General features: G+C 54.8%; 4 protein-coding genes across 4 annotated transcripts; 2 read left to right on the top strand and 2 right to left on the bottom strand.

Moving 5' to 3' along the window:
* Window positions 1-2,603: 2,603 nt before the first annotated feature.
* Window positions 2,604-3,210, top strand: ZNF593OS (ZNF593 opposite strand). Its single transcript, XM_079778402.1, has one exon. It carries the CDS (start codon window positions 2,884-2,886, stop codon window positions 3,028-3,030), a length of 147 nt encoding a protein of 48 aa, XP_079634528.1. The 5' UTR covers window positions 2,604-2,883; the 3' UTR covers window positions 3,031-3,210.
* Window positions 3,211-3,328: 118 nt separating this feature from the next.
* Window positions 3,329-4,354, bottom strand: ZNF593 (zinc finger protein 593). Its single transcript, XM_079778401.1, has 3 exons — window positions 3,988-4,354; window positions 3,716-3,778; window positions 3,329-3,624 (listed from the first exon to the last, which is right to left on the bottom strand). Exons 1-3 carry the CDS (start codon window positions 4,185-4,187, stop codon window positions 3,483-3,485), a joined length of 405 nt encoding a protein of 134 aa, XP_079634527.1. The 5' UTR covers window positions 4,188-4,354; the 3' UTR covers window positions 3,329-3,482.
* Window positions 4,355-4,619: 265 nt separating this feature from the next.
* On the top strand, window positions 4,620-9,036 carry LOC307103859 (uncharacterized protein C1orf232; the record flags this gene model as incomplete). Its single annotated transcript, XM_079778400.1, has 4 exons — window positions 4,620-5,764; window positions 7,059-7,142; window positions 7,230-7,327; window positions 8,733-9,036. The coding sequence occupies exons 1-4, from the start codon at window positions 5,681-5,683 to the stop codon at window positions 9,034-9,036; spliced, it is 570 nt and encodes a 189-aa protein (XP_079634526.1). The 5' UTR covers window positions 4,620-5,680.
* A 1,333-nt stretch (window positions 9,037-10,369) lies between these two features.
* Window positions 10,370-13,466, bottom strand: FAM110D (family with sequence similarity 110 member D). The gene is made up of 2 exons (XM_079778445.1): window positions 13,368-13,466; window positions 10,370-11,545 (listed from the first exon to the last, which is right to left on the bottom strand). The coding sequence occupies exon 2, from the start codon at window positions 11,449-11,451 to the stop codon at window positions 10,633-10,635; it is 819 nt and encodes a 272-aa protein (XP_079634571.1). The 5' UTR covers window positions 11,452-11,545; window positions 13,368-13,466; the 3' UTR covers window positions 10,370-10,632.
* Window positions 13,467-20,729: the final 7,263 nt, after the last annotated feature.

Consider the following 20,729-nt stretch of genomic DNA (forward strand, 5'->3'; position numbering starts at 1 on the left):
TATGATTTCTATTGGTGACAAAGCCACAGATACTGCTAACACTTTAATCCATATGGAAGGAAATGCCAAATTTTGATTAGATGTTAGTGAAAATAAATATTTTTTTCTCTCTCCAAGTTTCTGGGATCCCTGGATTCTGAAGCCCAGGTTAAGAGCCTTCCTCTTAGAACATCTGAAATGTACTAAATGTTTGCAGTTATTATCAGCACAGCCAGCCAGCAGACTCCCAGGACTTTGGAATCAGAACCAGTTGCACTTGCTGTGTGACTGAGCCCAAACTCTACCCATCTCTGAACTTATTTCTTCTTCTCTAAAAGGGGGACACCTAGACCTTAGTGCTGCGAGGGGTCCTTTAAGTATTTTGAAATCTGTAACATGAAGTAGAGCTTTAATTTTACGAGGAGGCCTTCCTAGATCCTACCCCTTTGATTGTGCCACCTAATTTGAAATCTCTACCAGTGCCCCACAACCCAGCCTTCAAAGCCCATTACTATTTTGCCTGTTAACAAGACCTAAAGTCTGAATTTGGTCCATGTCATCTGTGTGTGTTCGTTGCCATCATTTAATAATTTTTTTAAAAAATATTTTTATTGATTTCAGAGAAGAAGGAAGAGGGAGAGATAGAAACAGCAATGATGACCCCTACTGGGGATTGAGCCTGCAACCCAGGCATGTGCCCTTGACTGGAATCGAACCTGGGACCCTTCAGTCCAGAGGCTGACACTCTATCCACTGAGCCAAACCAGCTAGGGCCATTTAATAATTTCACATACAAATTGAGTTCTCTGGAACTTGGCCAGCTCTGCTGATCTCATCCCATCTTGACATGTGGCATCAAACACAAGTAAAGACCATCAGTTGCTTCCTTCAAAGGGGACTCCCTGGCTCAGTTTCCGCTTCTGAAAATGGGTTCAATAACAGCCCTCTACATCCATCTCATGAGGTCCCGGCAGGTCTAGCTCCCTCATTTGTGAACCAGTAGGCTTCCGATTTGCAACACGGCCCTCACCCCTCTGACTTTGTCCTTCAACTCACGTTCTCACACCCTGCACTATGTGTCCCCTCCAACCCTCCTCCAGGCTGAGTCCTACTTTAATGTTTTGGTTTTTCCCCTCTTCCTTCCTACAATAGTCTCCCTATGGCAGTCTGGGAAAGCCCAATAAACAGACCCATCTCCACCATCCTAATGTCATCAAACACCTCCCCTGAGATAGCGAAAGACATAGAAAGTGAGAAGCCAGCCAGCCTCTGCTCTCCCTGAACTCACAATCCTGTAGGGGAGAAACAGACAAGAACTCACCACTTGTATCCATGTATTCTCCTAGAAGGACTGGGGGCCTAATAACCACAATAGTGTCTATACTCTGTGCCCCTAGCACCTGGCATGAGTAGGCAGCAAGGGGCATAATAAAAGGCAGCTTCATATATATATATATATTTAATTGATTTCAGAGAGGAAGGGAGAGGGAGAGAGAGATAGAAACATCAATGATGAGAATCATTGATCAGCTGCCTCCTGGGGATCAAGCCCGAAACCTGGGCATGTGCCCTTGACCACAATCGAACCTGGGACCCTTCAGTCTGCAGGCCGACGCTCTATCCACTGAGCCAAACCGGCTAGAGCAGCAACTTCTATTTTGAAGTGAGTTTGAGTTTGACAAAAGTTCTTTGTACACATTTGCTGTAAAAATTTCAAAGGTCATTACATAACAAGAGTTCATTAAGTAAAAGGAGAACCTTTTCCCCAGCATATCCTTAGCCCATTAACACAGTGGGGGGCCACTGTTACATTTGCTGGGTGTTCTTCCATTATCTATATATGTAGGTAATCAATCTATACACTATTCTGTAAATAAGCCTTTTCATTTTATGAGATAATCAATGCCAAATAATATATGTAAGCTTAGAATACTGCTTTCTATAACGTGCTAAAAAATAATAGCTTTTTAAACCGGTATATACAAGTCTCTTATTGTTTTCAAGCTGAGGGTAGGGAAGTCCTTGCAGGAACTCCATCTTGGGGAAAGGGGTGATGTGTGCCCTCGCCCAAGGGGTGGTTGATCTAACCCAAACCAAGTGAAAGTGTCACTGTTGTGGTGGGGGGTAAGGCACCCTTCCCCACCTTTGCTGAGGGCTGATTGGCGACATCCAATCATCTGCGGTCGGGAAGGGCCAGGACCAGGGCTGCAGAGACCCTCCCAGGACCTGGTTTAGGCCTAAGAAGCCTGAGTGCTGTCAGGCAAGGCCTCTCCCGCCTACCCAGCCTGCATACCCGGTGGGTGGGGGAGGTGCTGCTCAGGCCTGATGCTGATCTCTCCTGACAGCTGCTCCTAAGGCTGGCAGGGCAGGCAGGCGGGGGAAGGGACCAGATTTAAAGGTCCAGCTGCCCCACCCCTTGACAGACCTGGGAGGGCAGACTCTGGTGAGCATCCTCTGAGGGCATGGCTAGGAGAGGTCAGGAACCTCTCCGCCCTCACATTTCCTCTTCTTCATACCGAGAGTACCCCTGGGCCTCATTTCTGCCCACACCCCACAGGCTGCCAGGGAGACCAGTGGCACCCACCATGCGACTGCGACGCCTGACTCCTGGCTACTTCCGGGTGCTACAGGTAAGTACCTCTAACTCAGGGTTTCTGGTACCGACCCCTTCCTCCCCATATAGTGACTGGGTTGTGGGCCCCAACAGCCAGGGAATGTTGTCACGTTCCCTGCCGCCTGAGCAGCCAGGACCCAGATGGGCACTGAAGCGAGAGGGAATGGGGTGGAATCTCCCTGGGGCAGCAATGGCGGCCGTATCTCCTTCACCCAGCTGTGCCTTCTCAGCCCCTTCCCTTCCTAGAAGTCTCAACTGACCCTTCAGGTGGACCCTCTGTACATCCCCAGATGCAGGTAGCCGGGGAGCTGAAGGCAGAGCCCCGGAGTCCACTGGTTGGGGTTGTGGCTACACTGCTGGCTGTCCTTGGACTGGGCGGCTCCTGCTATGCTGTCTGGAAGATGGTGGGACAACGGCCACCGCCACGGGCCCCGTGACGAAGTGGGCAGCCTGTCACCTGGGCCCTGGGGGTAGGTAACTCGGCAGGGACTGCAATCTTGGGGTCCCACTTCATTTCTGCCCTCATTGGAAGCAGAGCCGTATAAACCTGATTCTACTCCCCACCCTCCCCACCGTACCTGGCTCTGCCTGGTGGCTCCAGGCAAGGATGCAGGTTCCACAGCTGGACCAAGTAGGGAACAGACACCCTGGGTCCTGCACACAGAGTGGTAGAGAAATCCTTACAGGGCACGGGTTTGGGGGAGGCCTGGAGGCTAGGGAGTCAGAGGCAAGCACTCTTTATCCAGTTCCTTTATTTGAGGGCGAGGGCACCCAGAAGAGGCCATCCACTTGCAAATTCAGGGCCAAAAAAGGATGGCACAGTCTCTCCCAGCCTAGCCCTGCGTCACTGTCCATGGGCGGCGGCTCTGCCCTGCATCTTCAGGCCATGTCAGGTAGCCGTGTCCATCTCAGGGACCTCAGTGGATACTTCTGTGGGCACTGCCAGCCGCTGGGGGGGCACATAGGAGCCCATGCCTGCTGCCCTCTCAGCCTCTTCCTGAGTGTAGGGCTCCACGCTCAGCTGCTTTAGCCTGGGAGAGAAGAAAAGGAGATGGGCGCTGCCCAGATGTGAGCCCTGTAAACCAGACACCCATCCTCAATCCTCTCCTTGCTCCTTCATACCTTTTCTTGTGGTCTTTGGATCGGAAGTGGGTCTTCAGGTTGGCGGAATCGATGAAGTACCTCCTACAGGGAGGAGGGGTAACAGGAGAGGGAGCAGGTAATTGATGTCTCCCAGGGACGTCTATCTCCCTGACCACAGCTCGTTCTTGGACGCAAACTTTGAGTCTGAAGGGCTAGGAGGCCCGCAGACCCCCGCGCCCGGCGGACCGGACCCCACATCCCCGCCCAGACCACGGACCCTACTCCTCCCGGGGCGGCCCGGCGGGACTTACGAGCAGGCCAGGCAGCGATGCAGGCCGCCCCCTGGCAGGTCCGGGTCTGGCTGGGCACCCGCGTCCGGCCGGGGCCGTGAGAGCACCTGGGGCCGCAGCTCGCGGTGGATCTCATCCAGGTCCGGCCGCCGCCGCTTCGCCTTCATCTGGCGGGCCAGCGAGTGCGCCCGGTGCGCGCCCGTCCGGCGGGAGCGACCCATGGCCGCTGGCAGCGGAGCCCGAGGGCCGGCGCCGAGGAGGAAGCTCACGTGTGCGCCTTCCGGGCTCTAAGTGACGTCATGTGACGCCGGGGGCGGGCAGGCTCCACCGGGCTGCCGCTGATGACGTCACTTGCGCGGACCGCGCCTTGAGCGACCCCAGGCGGCCAAGTGTGTCAGTGACGGTGCCCGGGGCAGAGCCCAACGGAGTGTCCCAGCCTGAGGGCGCCGGGCGGCCTCGCGGAGCCGCTGGAGAGGGTGGGGCTGCATGTCCTTGGGGGATTCCCGGGCGCCCCGCTGCCCTGCCTACCCCGCCCTGCACCACCTTCAGCGTTATCCTCTGGCCCCATCTCTCCTCCCCGGGTCCCACGTCTTCGACTCCGCGGTGGAGGAGGGGCATGTTTTAAATATCTCCGGGAGGCACTGAGAAATATCAGTGAAGTGAATAAATTGATAAATGAACGAGAGTGAATAAGTTAGGGATTCCGGTCCCCATAAGGCTTCCCGAGATACCTCCATTCCCCGGCAAATCCTTGCCCCTTCTCACTGCTCCTCAGTTCTTCCCTCGGGTGTCCACTCCTTATCCACCCCCCAGACAAATCCGTGAGGGAGATGGGAAGGGGTGTTCCTCCCCAGAGATCACGGTGCTCAGGCAGTGTCAGACTGAAGGGGGACCAGCTCCTCCCACAAGAAGAGGTGCTCACAGGAGCGCCTCCCATCTTTGCCCCCTTTCTCTGAGCCGTGGGCTGGCAACAAAGGCAGAGAGAGATGCAGCCTCGGTGTTGTGTGCTCAAGAGCAGGGAGAGGGCCAGAGAAGCCTTTTCCCACTCCCCTGGGCCTGGTGCCTTCCAGGCTGACCAGAGGAGCTCAGCAATAATTCAGGGGCTCCAGCCCTTTGGAACCTGTTGCCAGGAAACAGGGAGACGGGCACGTGCATCCCTGGGGAGAGGAATCAGTTTCCAGCCCAGACAAAGCAGTGAAATGTAAGCCCAGGGCACTGACTGGGGGACTTGGGACCGTCCCACTCCAATTCACAGAGGCTAAGTGGGGACATAGGGCAGGGCCCTGCTGAGGGCACAGCAGGTATGGCTATAGTCACAGGGGCGCCAAGGTGGGTCCGGGGTACGAGGACTTTGGAAATGGACTTTGTGAAAGGAAGAGGACTTTTCTGGAGCCATTCCAAGAGATCAAATTCAAGGACTCCTGGGAAGGAGGCCTCTTGGGGAGATGTCGCTATTATTCGTGGCCAATATGGGTCACTGCAAGGGGCTGAGCTGGCAGAAGCCCGCTCTGTCCCACCCCCACCCTAGACTCCTTTGGATCCGTTCACTTGCTGGGCACTGTGCCAGCTGGGGAGGCTGGTGCATCTTTAATGAAGTCACCAGATCCCTGGGACAGGCTCTCGGTCTCACCAAGTTCCTAAGCCAGACCCACTGGATCCCCACTGAGCCACTGCCTTCCTGTACCTGGGTGCCAGGCCCGTTTCCCCTGCAGCTATGAACCAGGCCTTCTGGAAAACCTACAAATCCAAAGTGCTACAGACCCTGGGTGGGGAATCTGAGGAGGATCTGGCAGAGGAGGTGAGTACCATCCATGCTTGCTGGGTGGGGCAGGGGCAGAGGGGAAGCAGGAGTGAGAGGTACAAAGAAGGGCAAGGGGCAGGCTCAGAGAGAAAGAGAGGGTGGGATACATTTATGCAGAAGTAATCAGCCCACTCAAGGATGACAAATGGCACGGTATAGTGTCAGAAAGCCAGGACGTTCAAGAAGAAAAGACTTGGGGGACATTGGGGGAGCGGTCACTATATCCAGAGATCTCCAGGATTGCCAGAGGGAGAAGATCCTTCTAGGTCCAGTGGGCAGTGGCCACACAGGTACACTCAGCTTACTTACGACTGGGCAGAGCTGAACAGAAGTGGGATGGCTTGCCTTGAGGAGAAGTGGAGCCTCCTGGTACCGGAGGTAGGAACAGTTGACTCTTTTATTTTGAGGGTCACTGACAGCATCAGATCAGAGCCACACTTGGACCATGTTTATCCTGACGTTGAAAAAAACTGAAAAGGCTCTGAAACAGTCTTACATCTAGAGGCTGTGCTAAGTAGCAATTGCACAAATAGATGTGGCAGGGGCAGGAACACGTTCTGTGGGGTGTGTGTATGTCAATTAGTGTATGTCTAGACAGGGCTGGGCATGTGTAGAAGTATTTGTGGGTCAGCGTTAGGATTGGTGTCTGTGTGGTGTCCCCGGTGAAGGTGTATGTGCAGGTGTGAACTAGATATAGGTATTTTCAGGTGTGTGCATCTGGGCAGAAGTCTATGCCTGCATGGCTCTGTACAGGTTTGGCAGGCGTTCTGTTTGTTCGTTGTGTTTGTGTGTACATCTATATCTCGGTGTCTGTGGATGGGTGGGAAGGTTTGCGTGCTGTGGGAGGGCCTCTATGCAGCTGTCTGCAGTTGTATAGGTGCACAAATGTGCATGGTATGATTGTGTGTGTGTCCTGGTATGAGTGCCTCACAGTGCACATAGCCACATAGAGGTGAAGACTATAACCATGTGGAGGCATGCTCATGCACAGGTGTGTCTACATCAGTGTGCATGCCCATGTCCACATGTTTTTGGGTATATATGGACGGGTCTGTAGGTGGGCACATATGTGTTTCTGGAGGAATTTTTCTATACAGGTAATGTATGTGACTGGTAGCTTTGTTTAGAGGAATACTTTTATGCATCTGTGAAGGGCGTGAGAAGACTAGGTGTATGTCTAGTTCTGTGGAATTTGGGGTGCCTGGTCTATGTGTACCAGGCTAGCAGTGGGGGAGGGAGTTCCTATGCCTTTGGGACCTCTCTCATGCTGGTGGGGGGTCTTGTGTCCCAGAGGGAGAACCCAGCTTTAGTGGAGTCTGAGACAGCAGAACCGACCTCAGAGCCCTTCAATCCCATGTCACAGCTGGCCCGCCGGGTGAGTTCTCCCTTCTTCCAACCCAGCCCTGGAGTCCTGGGAGGGGGTGCTGTAGCCCCTCAATGACTCCCAGGCCCTCCCTCCCAGGTTCAGGGGGTCGGAGTGAAAGGTTGGCTGACAATGTCATCTCTATTTAACAAAGAAGATGAGGATAAGCTGCTGCCACCGGAGCCCTGTGCTGACCAGTATGTGTGTGTGTGAGGGGGAGGGGAAGGTTCTGGGGTGGGCCTGGGGTCATCTTCTCCATGGCCTTTCCATATGGTCAGTTTGTCTTTCTGACCACGGAGGGTTGGGAGGGGGCAGCCCCCCTCTCTCTGTTTCTCTTAGCAGGAAAGAGGCCAAATCAGCATCCCTGGGAGATCAGGTTAGCTTACAGGAGGAATTTACCAAACGTTGGGATTGAGGTGCTAGAAGGTATTATGGGCGCTCTCTCTCCATCCACGTGGGAGGGGTCATCTCCCTAGATTCAGGGAACTGAGCAGAGAACCTTTGGGTGTTTGGAACAGAGGGTGATCCAGATCAGTGATTCCCAAATACTGGTCTAAACTCATCCTCCTAGGGTACTTGTGACAAACACAAATTCCCAGACTCTTCGAAGATTCTGATTCAGCAGGTGTGGGCTGAGGCCTGGGATCTAGATTTCAGCAAGCTGAAAGGATCTGAGGCACACTAGTTTACCAACCCGTCTTGTAGGTCTTGGATGCTGGAGGGCTCGGGGGCAGGACCCAGGGCCTCAGTCTTCCTCCTAGCTCCATCTCTGGCTCACCCTGCATCTCTGCCCCTTCCTCCAGCCCAGTCACACTCCCCCCTCTCTTCGACACTCCCATATTCCTTTCTCCCCTACGTCCCCTGACCTCCCATCTCTTGTCCCCACACCTATCTCCTCTACTTCCCAGCTCTTGTAGGGGCTCCCCTCAGACCTGAGATCCCACCTCAAGCCGCATCCCCGCTCCTTGATTGCTCTCCCCCCACATTTCCCGGCTACCTCCAAAGTCCCCCCTCCCCTGAGCCTCTGATTTAGACCTTTCTCCTTCCCTTGGGGTCTCTCCACCCGTCCTTCTCCCCTGTTCCCTCATTTTTCTGGTCCCCCTTTACTCCCAGCCCAGAGCCTGACCCCAGTCCCCACCCCGCCCCGTTCCCCAGGGCCCACCTTGGCTTTCCTGACCACCGCTTCCTGAACCCGTTCCTTTCCGGGATCTCGCCCTTCCCGGTCCCCCAAGCCACTCGCTCGAATCGTTGGCCCTGCCCCTTTCTCAGGGCACCATCCCCATCTTCCCAGACCAGGCGCCTCTCTCTGGCTTTCCTACTCTGGCCTCGCCCCAAGTCACTTTCCTAATCCCTAGACCCTGTCCTACCCAGCCCCGCTTCGCGGTACGTCTGAGCCTCCCCTTGCCTCCAACATCCTGACCTGCCCCGTCTTCCGGGCCCCTCCAGTCCCCAGAACCGCCTCCCTCCCCCCCACCCCCCGGGCTCCCCGGGCTCCCCGGGCTCCCCGGGCTCCGTTACTGGCCCCTGACCCCGCCTCTTCTTCGTCCGCGGCCGGACCTCTAGCCCCGCCTCTGACCCTCTGATCCTGCCGGTCTCCTGCAGCCCGCTGGCGGCGCAGCCCTCCTCGCAGGCGGAGGCGGCGGCGGCGGAGGCGGAGCCGCGGGGGCTCGGGTTCTGGGACGCCTTCGCCAGCAGGTGGCAGCAGCAGCAGGCGGCGGCGGCGTCCATGCTGCGCGGCGCCGAGCCCACCCCGGAGCGGGACCCCGAAGCCGGGGAAGAGGCCACGGAGGAGGCCGCCGAGCAACCCGAACCGCGGGAGACCGACGCGGCGGCCGACTTCAAGTGGAGCTTCCTTACCCACAAACTGGCCGAGATGAGGGTGAAGGCTGCGCCCAAAGGTGACTAGCCGGACGGCTGAACTGGGCGCCCACCCCTCCTTTCCAACATAAAAACCCTGGTCCCACAGCCCGTTTGACCGCGTGCTTTTTTGTGTGGACAGCCGGGAAAGCTGCAGTTTGGTGGGCAACCTCAGGGTGGGGGTCCAGCTGGGGGAATCCTTCCTTAGCCCACAAACATTCAGGGAGAAAATGACCAGGGACAGCCAGGGTGTCAGGATGGATTGTGTAAGATTTAGGGCACAACTTTCCAAGAAGCTGGGGAACCCCTGAGGACAGACTCCATCGCTCTGCCCAGCCTCTTTATTGATTTCAGAGAGGAAGGGAGAGGGAGAGAGAGAAACATCAATGATAAGAATCACTGATTGGCTGCCTCCTGCACGCCCCCTACTGGGGATCGAGCCCGCAACACGGCATGTGCCCTTGGCCGGAATGCCCAGCCTCTTTTAATTTGGCAAACATTGTCCTGTGGCCCTACTATGTGCTTTGTCCCTGTACTAGGCGGCCACAGACTAACAAGAGAACTCAGACTATCAGCGGGCCCCACACAAGGTGACAAATGGAGGCTCAAAATATAGGGCTGTACTTGGGAGCTCAGAGATGCCGACTGGAGAATTCAGGAATTCCTGAGGGAGGACGAACATATGTAATCTTAGAAGGATCAGTGGAGAGAAAGGGAAGGGTAACCCAGGCACAGGGAGGACCGTGAACCAAGACGTAAAGATGCAAAAGTGTGAGGAAGACAGGTGACCTTGTGGTCTTTGAGGGAGAGGGCAGGATGTGAGGCTGCGGGTTGGCAGAATCCTTGTTTGGAGGGTCCTTGCCTTTATTATCCTCAGTTCTGGTCCAGCCCTTCATACCGTGCAACCAAAAGCAGACAGTAAAACTCTAGGAATGGGGACCTTTTAGTCACAGGTGGCCCCCAGATTTCTAGAGCAGGCCCTCCCCAGAACCCCCTGAACACTCTATTCCCTCTCCCTGGCTGTAGTGTGGACCGACCTGGGCGTCGGTGGAGGAAATGATGGTAATAGTGTGAGTGGGTACTAATTCGGCAGTGGTTACAGCAGCTTTCCTTCATCGAGCACTGCTATGTGCGGGGAACATTGCCATGAGCTTTCCCACTATTTCAAACATGTATGATCGCCGAGGAGGGCGTCGGCTGCCCGGAGAGGTCAAGTGCTCGCCCAGGGAGTCACACAGCCTTGAACCCTTACTCCAAAACACACGCAAACACACTCGCAAACCCGCCCCGCCCCCTTCCTCAACATCAGCCTCACGACTCGCTTCAACGTTTTGCCTTTATTCAGCAGGTTCTCTGAATTCTCAGCCCAGCCTTCACTCCCCAGACCCGGCCTCCACAGGGGCCACGAGGAGGCCTCCTCCGCCTCCGCTGTCCGCACCGGGAAGGGCCTTGGGAGCAATCTTGGCCCAGGCCCCCGCGGTTACTTGGGGAAGCCCAGATCCAGAGGGGGAGGAGGGGCTTGCCAAAAGGCCACCTGCGCGCCAGAGGCAGGGCGTCCCTGCGGGTGCCCGGGTCCAGCCCAGCGCTCACCCCGACCTTCCCCAGATACCAGACTCCTCGGGAGCCCGCTCCCGAGCGGCCGCGGTCACACCTCAGACTCGCGCGGCGGGCTGCGGGCGCGCTGGCAGCCGTACAGCCACTGGATGACGCGCGCGTTGCGCTCCACCACCGACACCGGGGGGCGCCCGTCCCGCGCCGATCCCGCTGCCTCCGAGCCGCCGCCGCCGCCGCCTGAGTGATCTGAGCGATCCGCGCCGCCTTCGCTGGACGTCCAGTCGCTGGTGTCCCCGGAGCCAGGCGGCGGCGACGTTCCAGGCGGGGGGCTGGCGTCCGCGCCCCAGCTCTGCGGAGAGAAGCGCTCGGCGCCCAGCACCTCCACCAGCGCGCGTTCCAGGCCGCAGTAGTTGAAGAAGCGCTCCTTTTCCGACAGGGGCAGCGAGCACGTGGGGCACAGCGCCCGCTTGCCCGCCGCTTCCGGGGCATCTTGGGGTGCGGCCCAACCTCCTGTAGCCGCAGGTCGCTCCGTTGGGCCCGGGCTGCTCGAGGAGGCGTCTCGGGGGGCGCCCAGGAAGAGGCGTCGCACCAGCCCCTGGCCCTTGGCGTTCTCTTTGTTCACCAAAGCCTTGCAGTCCCGCTTCTGGCGGTAGAAGATGAGGGAGTCCGGCCTTGGCAGCCGCCGGCCGCTACCCCGGCGGGCCGTCCTGGGCGTCCTGGGAGACGCAGAGCCCCCCAGCTCATTGCAGGGGTGCGGCATGAGCGGCCCAGGACCCCCACGCAGGGCTGGCTCCTGGCGTCGCGCTATCACCTGATGCGTCTTGACATACTTAGCTTTGTCGGCCTCCAGCCTCTCCACCGCGCTGGGGGTCCGTCCCCTGGATGGGGTGGAGGGAGAGGCTAGGAGCATCTTAGCAGAACTGGGCGGGACAGTGCCCCATAAGCCGCCGGAGTTAGGCAGCTAGTTGAGTTGCTGAGAGCAATTGGCTGGGGCTCCCTGGGTCCTGCGGGGAAAGAGGAATGGTCAGAGGGAGAGCAGGTATCCCTGCAGGCATTCCCGGGAATAGGATCAGCCAGCCACTCCTCCCCCATCCAAGGCCGTCCGTGCCCTGTCTAGGGGCAGAGGCTCTGGCTGTCCCTTACCTCCATTCCTCAAAGACATTGGGCAGGGGCTTCCTGTGCACATTGAGGGTTGCCCCAATCTGGCCACAGGACCATGCCAAGCAGGCATCGGCAAGCAGGACACTTGGGAGAGGAAATGGGGCTGGTCCCGGCCCAATTCCCGAAAGTGGCCTGGACCGGAAAAAATACCTCTTCCCAAACCAGCAACTTGGAGTCCAAGACAAGGACGCTTCCCAGCCACAGGCTGGCTCCAGCAGGGCCCACCCTTCCCACCGGGCACCGAGGGCAGGGATGTAACCACAGTGTAGGAGTCTCCAGTCACTGCGGCCAACTGCCCTGCCCAGGCCCAGGGGGGCCATTGAGAAGGAGAGGGCGGTGATCACCAGGTCATGTCAGCCAGCTGCCTGCTACCCACCCACTCTGTGCCCCTGCCAAGGGAACTCCAGAATGCCCGCCAGGAAACATCACCTTACCCACCTCTGCCTTTCCATGCCACAGAGTGTGCCCCTGGCCCAGAGAGGAGGGGGCTTGCTCAGGGCTTACTGAGAATTAGGGCCTGGGACTGGATCTAGGTATCTTGCCTTGCATCCCCAGAACTGGTTCAGATCGGATCTCTCACTTGCCTGTCAGAACATCCCTTTTTTTCTTTCTTGTATTCCCGCTGACATACAACCAAGCAATTTCCGTTAGAGAGGGGCCCCTTGCCTCATTTAAAATGTTCCTGCCATCGATTCTTCCCAAAACCTGCACTCCTAGAAATCTGCCCTCAGGGTCCCTGCCTCCTTCTCATCCTGAGACCCCATGACCCTTCTCCGCCACCTCCCTCTGCAGGGGAAAGGGGCCCGGAGGGGTTGTAAATCAAGAGTTGACAGTTTCCTTGGCAGTCACAGAATGGGCCACCCACACAGCTCAGCACACCCCACCCCACCCCTGCCCCCTTGCTGCCTCCATCCTCCATTCAGCTGAGAGGGACACATCAGTTCTGGGGCTTAGAGGACCTCAGGTCTGGAGGCAACAAAGCAATAGAACTTGTCAGGGATGGGGGGAGGGGAGCCCTGGTGATGAGCCGTGAGGCAGAGACCCTGCGAACCCCACTCACCCCAGTGCAACTTGTTCAGCTTTACACACACACACACACACACACACACTCTCTCTCTCTCTCTCTCTCTCTCTCTCTCTCTCTCTCACACACACACACTCATACACTCCGCTAGTGTCTAGTAAATCAGCCCCTAGGTGACTGGGAACCCAGGAAGCGAGGAGAGTCTGACAGTGCCTTCCTTCCTGGCCCCTAAGGACTATGCCAGGCAATGGGTCAGATTCCAAGGTCTCAGGAGGGCATTGTACTCATCTGACCTCATGGATACCCTCACATCTCCTCAGCCCCTCCTCCTCTTCCCAGCCCCAGTGCAGAGGCTATAAAAAGTCCCTAAACACAGGCACCAAAATAGCCTGCCGTCCTCTGCCTCGTCCCTGCCTTCGGGGCAGGCCTTGCCCAACCACAGACGTCCCACCCTAGATGCCTGGCAGACATCCCTGCGCCCACTTTCTCCCAGTCCCGGGGTCAGTGGTCCGACTGTGTCCAAGGCTTCTGCTCCAGATGAGGGCTGGGGAACTGTGCTCATTAGCTTGGAGCCAGGCTCCCCGCCTTTGGGTCCCTGGGTGCCCCCCCCCACCTCAGCACCGGGCTGGGGATGCACTCACCTCTGTGTGGGGAGGCTGAATGCAGGGGTCCGAGGGCAGGTCCAGACTGAGGGCAGGAGGGACAGCAGGGACTAGAAGTAACTTTGGTGGCAGCCAAACCTCACTCTCCACAGGAAAAGCTGAGAGAGCCTCCACCCCCCGCCCCCCCCCCGCCCCCCAGATTAACCCTTGCCTTCCTGACCCAGAGCCTGGCCTCCATTAACTCCTTCCTGATCACAGTCTGTGTTGGAGAGGGCTAGGGAGCCGGTCCAGCGCCTTTCTTTTACAGGTGGTCACACAGGCCCTGATAGGTTAGGTGATTTGCCTGGAGGCACAGTGAGCTTGGGGCACAGCCAGGACCCCAAACAAGTTCTCCTGATTCCTTCAGAGGCTTGGGGTGGGACGTGCTATTCACGTGGGGTCGGCCCCCTCTGGGCCTTGGCAAATCCTCTGGGTTGGAATAGGAAGACAGAGCAGGGTTCTAATAACTGTGCCTCTCCCGCTCTGTGCAGGCTTAGACCCGTCCTGGTCCGGGTGTGTGGGCATCCAGCCTGCTCTCCACGGGTGAGGCCAGCAACCTGCAGCCTAAGGGTGGGGACAGTGGTGCTGCCGATGTTCAGGGTGAGCCTGTCCCAGCAAGTCTTGGCGTGAAGGTCACCTGGGAGCCACTGGAGGTGCCTCTGCCCCAAGTCCTCTGATGGCAAAGGGGTTGACTGGGACGAGGAAGATGAAGGGATGATTTTGGTGTCAAGTCTAGGTCCTCTGACCTCCTTTCTTCCCGGTCCCAACTTGGGGGCTGCTAGAGCTGGCACGGTTCCTTGTCTGGCACCTCACGTCTCAAGAGGAGCCCTGTCCCCACGGTGCTGGTGCCAGGAGGGCTCCGCCCCTCTCCCCGCCGTAAACTCTGTTGTGCCCAGAATTCAAAGACCAATTTCCCTGCCAAGGGGCCTTGCCCTCCTCTGCCTGGCCTCTCTCCCTCCTTTCTAGCACTTCTTAACGTTTGCAAAGCACATTCACACCTGTGCTCTCCAATCTCCTTTGTCCCTCCCAAGGCCCCTAGACAGGGCGGCCAGCCCGTAAGGAAACTGGACCAGAGAGGGGAGAGACTTGCCCAAGCCCAACCCCAAATCACTCCTTCCACTGCACCCTCTGCCTGTCAAGTCAGGAATGGGTCTGAAAACCAGAAGGCCCGTCTCGTGGTAAGAGATTTTTATTACCTAGCGAGGATTATTATTATTTCGTCCATGACAGTTTCATAGGGTGTTGTTACTTTACAAAATGCTTTCATGCACTTTGTCACAATTCATCCCCAGGACAATCCTAGGCAGGTAGTTTTTATTATTCTTCCCCTTTGACAGCGGAAGAGACCGAGCCTCAGAGAGGGGAAATGACTGATCCAAGCTCACACAGTTAGGAATAATAGTTGACTTTTGTTGCGGGATCAATAAATACTAGGCACTGTTCTGAGTATTTCAGACAAACGATGAACCCATTTAATCCTCAAAACAACCAGAAGGAATGGGTACTTTCATTCTCCTAATTTTATAGATGAAGTAATCCTGAGATCTGGCCATGAAGGGGTTAAGCCTGGAGGCTGGGCAGGGCCCAGCTGGGATGCTGTCAATGGCAGGAAACCTGGCCTGTGAAGGAGGGGGAGGATGGGGCTGCTGTGTCTGACTCCCGATACAACCCCCATCCTTTTGGTCTTAAAGGAGCATCCGGGTTGGGTGGAAGGGCAGGGGCCCCTTTCTCTTCTCTCTTTTAGGGACCAAAGGCAGATGCTGGGCTACAGAAAGGGGAACCAGGTGCTGCCCTGGGGCAGCCCCGAGTCTGATGAGGTGACTAGAAGTGACCCGTCTCCCTTCTGTCAGGGGTCGGGGGGAGACACCGACTCCACCCCGAGGGAGAGCTGCTCCTGAGAGCAGGAGCCTGAGGAGGAGGCTGGTCAGGGAGTCTTTCAGGGGTTCTCTGTCTGAGGGCCACAGTCCTCTGTCTGGGATGCAGGGGGCAGACCCTCTATCATGGGTCCTGGTGGAAAGGTCAAATCGGATTGGCTTCCTGGGTGAGAGAGGCTTGAAAGAGTGAGCGGGAGAGGGGGGTAATGAGGTGGAGCTGCAGCGGCCTGCCCCCCCTGTCTCTTGGCCACACTTGCTGTGACCGGATCATCTATCTTTCTGGTCATGGGTCCCCAGGGAGATCCTTAAAGTGGCTCTTTCCGGCCCTAGAGCCAGGGCCTGGGAGGGGGGGGGAGGAGGGGGGAGGCCAAATCTGAGAGATGTTTCCTTCCTGTTTTGGAGCTCATTCCCGAATCACCCTGAGGATCGATGGGAATAGGCCTGAGTCAGAACTGGCTCCTTCTAGGAGAGGTTGGTGGGTCAGGGAGGCCCTTCAGATGCAGCCTCAGGTCCCAGACCCACATTGTCACAGAGGAGAAATGGGTTAACCCCCTCACCAGTCAGCACCCTCGCCATAGCCATCCACACCTCTGCCCACCTTTGCTTCTAATGCTAGTCTACCACTCACTGGCTGTGTGGCCTTGAGCAAGAACTTAACCGCTCTGAACTTCCTTTCGTGTAGAATGGCAGAGAAGAGAACGCACCTGGTGCTTCAGGGGCTCCCAAGGTTAGATGAGCCCGGCCAGCATGGCTCAGTGGTTAAGCGTCAACCTATGAACTAGGAAGTCACGGTTCAATTCCCCGTCAGGGCGAGTGCTCAGCTTGTGGGCTCAATCCCCAGTGTGGGGCGTGCAGGAGGCAGCTGATCAATGAATCTCTCTCATCATTGATGTTTCTGTCTCTCCCTCTCCCTTCCTCTCTGGAGTAAATTAAAAAAAATTTTTTTAAAAAATAAAATATAAATGCTAAAAACAGCCCTAACCGGTTTGGCTCAGTGGATAGAGTGTCGGCCTGCGGACTGAAGGGTCCCAGGTTCCATTCTGGTCAAGGGCATGTACCTTGGTTGCGGGCACATACCCAGTAGGGAGTGTGCAGGAGGCAGCTGATCGATGTTTCTCTCTCATCGATGTTTCTAACTCTCTATCCCGCTCCCTTACTCTCTTTAAAAAATCAATAAAATATATTTTTAAAGATGCTAAAAACAATGTTAGATGTATCTGACTCTTAGCTCTTGCCCTCCACCAGCACCTTCCTGACAACTCTGGCCTAAATCTTTTAAAACATTTATTTATTTTTTATTCCCACAGTGTCACTCTCAGCTGCTGTCAACAAATCATTTTGAACACTGCTCTGTGGCCTGGGGTCAGCAGATGGGTTTTGCTCCCAGGGAGCTCAGCCGGTTTGGGGGTGGAGGTGGGGGTGGGGCAGGGGTGTGAAGGACTGATCACAAGTTAAGTGAGAGCAGTGCTGCTGAGACAGAGATGAAGAAAGCAGGGGGCTGGGGAGGGGGTGTTTATTCTGTCGGGGTGAGGTGGGAAGCTTTCAAAGAGTAAGGGGAATTGTGGGAGGGATAGTGAGAGCAATAGGTCTAGAGGACAGCAGGAGCCAGGCTGTCCGTGAGGGCAAGAGGCTCAGGAAGGGGCTGCTGGGGTGGGGGCTCAGGAGGGCTCTGAGAGAAGATGGGGTACAGAGAAGGGAGGGGTTTTGTGAGATCCGTTCAGTGAGGTGATGGGGACCCTGAGAAAAGGCTCCGAATGAGAGAAGGGGGCTCAAGGCCGGCGGTGGTTCCGAGAGAGGGAGGGGCTCGCGCCTGGCTTCCTGCTGCCCCGGGGCCACAGGAGGAGCCCCTGGCTGGCCATGTGTGCGTCCCCAGAGAGATTAGAACAGCCATCCTCTCAGCCAGGGCTTTCCGTTTCGGAAAGAATTTCAGCTGCAACAATAGCCTGGCTCCACTCTCCCTCTGAGGGGCAACCTGGGGCACAGCCAGGTGCCCAGCACCCACTGCCCAGTAGCCACTGCCGGAGGGTGTGGGGGCGGGAGAGACAGGGGTGGCCAGAGAGAGAGGAGGGGGCGGTGGGGTGGTGAAGAGGCAGATGTCATTAACCATTTCCCCCCCTGAGCACCTAGTATGAATAAAATAGATAGGGTTGCCCAGCCGGTGTGGCTCAGTGGTTGAGCGTTGACCCATGAACCAAGAAGTCGCTGGTTCTATTCCCAGGTCAGGCCACATCCCCGGGTCGTGGGCTCAGTCCCCAGTGGTGGGCATGCAGGAGGCAGCCGATAGATGATGCTTCTCTCTGATGGATATTTCTATCTCTCTGTTCCTCTCCCTTCCTCTCTCTAAAAAATCATTGAAACATATTTAAAAAATAGGATTTCTAGTGTTTCAATAACAAAACCAACTACTTCTGTTGTTTACTATGTGCTAGGCACTTTGCTAAGTGCTTTCTGCTCAGTACCTCACTCACTTCTGACAAAATTCTATGTGAGGTGGGTGAGGAAACAGGCAGAGAAGGGTGAAGTGACTCACCGAGGGTCACACAGATTGTAGATAGGGAGCTGGGACGCCAGAGCTTGGCTCTTAGCCAATGAATCACCTGCCACCTCAACTGTACCCCAGATCTGGCTGGAGCAAGTCCCCTCTCACTGCCCGCTGGCCTTCCTGCCTTGCTTGCTCTGTTGGCTCCCCGTGCTGGATGGAAGCAAGGATTGGAACAAGAGTGACCTCAATGCAGTCCTTGCTCCAGTCCCTGTCACCTACACCTCCGTCACCACATCTCCATCATCTCCACTTTCCACCACTGTCTTCATCAACACGCCTTTAGATTGAGTACAAGGAACAAAAAACATCCAATCTAGTCTTAGTAAAACACCTGGAGAAGAAACTAGGCTTTGTCATGGAATGCAGGGGCAAGGAATCTGCCTCCTGTCTTGACAGAGACACTTTCATACTGAGGTGCTGAAAAATGTTTAGATGTTTTAGATTCTTTACACAGAGAAAGTCGTCAAAATACCAAAGATGACTCAATCTACTTATCATTAAGCACACATGGGTGTTTTATTAAAGGACCAGCAATGTTGAATGAGTAAGAAAATAAAGATGTGAATAATTCATAAATTATTACACCATTATCCCATCAAATCTATTTTTCTTCCTTGATTTCAGCAAAATTGCTAACTGTCAGGGGGAGAGGTGGAGCCAGGCTATTGTTGTGGCTGAAATTCTTTCCTATAATTAAGGTTTCACATAATGTGTATTCTACTGATAGAAATGCCTAATTAAATAACCTCTCTTCAGTCTGTGTTTTCTTTTCTTTTCAGTTATTTTATTTAATTAATTTATTTTTTAAAATATATTTTTATTGATTTCAGAGAGGATGGAAGAGGGAGAGAGAGATAGAAACATCCATGATGAGAGAGAATCATGGATTGGCTGCCTCCTGCAAGTCCCCCACTGGTGATCGAGCCTGCACCCTGGGCATGTGCCCTTGACCGGAATCGAACCTGGCTGACGCTCTATCCACTGAGCCAAACTGGCTAGGGCTTATTTTTAGTTTTTTAAAATTTCAATGTGGTGAAACTTTACTCTGCTGAGGTGGTAGCAACTAGAATTGAAAAGAAAATTCTTAAAGCAATATTTACATTAGAGATGAACTATGAATGTTACATAACATGTTCAAACATTTAAATGGGGTGTATATGATGTTATCATTAACAACAGAAAATACTACTATATATATATTTTAAAATATATTTTATTGATTTTTTTACAGAGAGAGGAAGGGGGAGGGATAGAGAGTTAGAAACATCGATGAGAGAGGAACATCGATCAGCTGCCTCCTGCACACCCCCTACTGGGGATGTGCCCGCAACCACGGTACATGCCCTTGACCGGAATCGAACCTGGGACCCTTGAGTCCGCAGGCCGACACTCTATCCACTGAGCCAAACTGGTTTTGGCTACAATATATTTTAATGGCATCATGTAAGTCCCTACTTCTTATCTCACCATTTTCACCATCTCCTAAAGCAATTGGCACCATGCTTCTTGCATATTGCACCTAAATTTACAAATTTAAAAATAAAATATATTGTTTAATAATGCAGCATGATCTCTCTCTCTCTCCCAATTTTTTTGGGGGGGAGGCAACCAAAATTTTTGGTGGCCTTGGAAAAAAAATAATGCAGCATGACCCTCAGCCATCATATGCTACTATTGCAAATACAATGCTGCACATTGGAACATGAAATGAAGCAAGAAAATGGACACTCGGCGCTTGCTGGGGAACAATAGTGCCTTGTGCAGGAATCTCCGGCATTCCTGCTCTCTGAGAAGAAGGACTGGACAAGTTAATTAATTTGCCGTTTCTCTTACCTAAGCGCTTTCACCACTGAGTCTTCCCCGCACTCCACACAGTGGCTGTCGGCAGCAGCGCAAACATTCATGACATCTGTATGCAGTCGTCTTACTTCGAGGATACAGGGCAAGAGATGGGGAGACGTGTTTGTTTGGCTGGGGCTGAACAGTGTTAGGTCTGAGAGCAGGTGTTGAGGGTACGGCTTATACAGTGCAGCTTTGAGCACTGGGGCCTGAGTCACAGGTGCCCAGGTGGTATTCAATAAATGACTCCTGGGGTGTTTTTTTTATATTAGGGGCCATTTAAAGGGCAGCAGTCCTTTTAGCAAGTTCTTAGGGTGGCACTGAGCGATGGCCATAGAGGTGTTGTATCACATTGACGCTACCTGACTGTGGGGACCTACACTTTTATATGTGAGGAGGGCAATTCCCACAGAAGGTGGAGGTTAAGGGCTGGGCAATGGTGGTTATTATAAGCACCATTCCTGACATCATCAGAGAATTATAACTAGCACTTTGATCCTACCCCTGGATTAGAACTGTCACCTTCTTCACAGTCATTGTCAGCTTCCCCATCGTTCCACACTGCACACCTGCAGGTCTGCCATTCAGCAATGACTCATCTTTCTTCTGGCATCTTACCCTGACCGTGGCCACCTTGTGCTCCCAGAGTGGGGTAAGTTGACTCAGAGTGGGGCGCTTGATCTAGGCCTGGGTCAAAAGCCTATCACAATTCTCTGGCCCCACGACTTCATTTGTTTTATTTATATTTTAAATATATATATTTTTAAATTATTGATTTCAGAGAGAAAGGAGAAGAAAGATAGAAACATTAATGATGAGAGAAAATCATTGATCAGCTGCCTCCTGCACACCCCACACTGAGGCTTGAGCCCACAACCTGGGCATATGTCCCGACCGGGAATTGAACCGTGACCTCCTGGTTCCTAGGTCAACGCTCAACTACTGAGCCACGCCAGCCGGGCCCCACTACTTCATTTAAAGATGAACGTGCAACCCAAATGATGGCCCCTGAGACTTGCTGGGACCTCTGAAAAAAAGCTTCTCTCTCGTCCTTGCTGTGCAAGAACCTGGGAAGAAAGAGCGTTGAGAGGACAGCCTGCCGCAGGA

Source organism: Cnephaeus nilssonii (assembly GCF_951640355.1).
Source record: "Cnephaeus nilssonii genome assembly, chromosome: 7".
NCBI lineage: Eukaryota > Metazoa > Chordata > Mammalia > Chiroptera > Vespertilionidae > Cnephaeus > Cnephaeus nilssonii.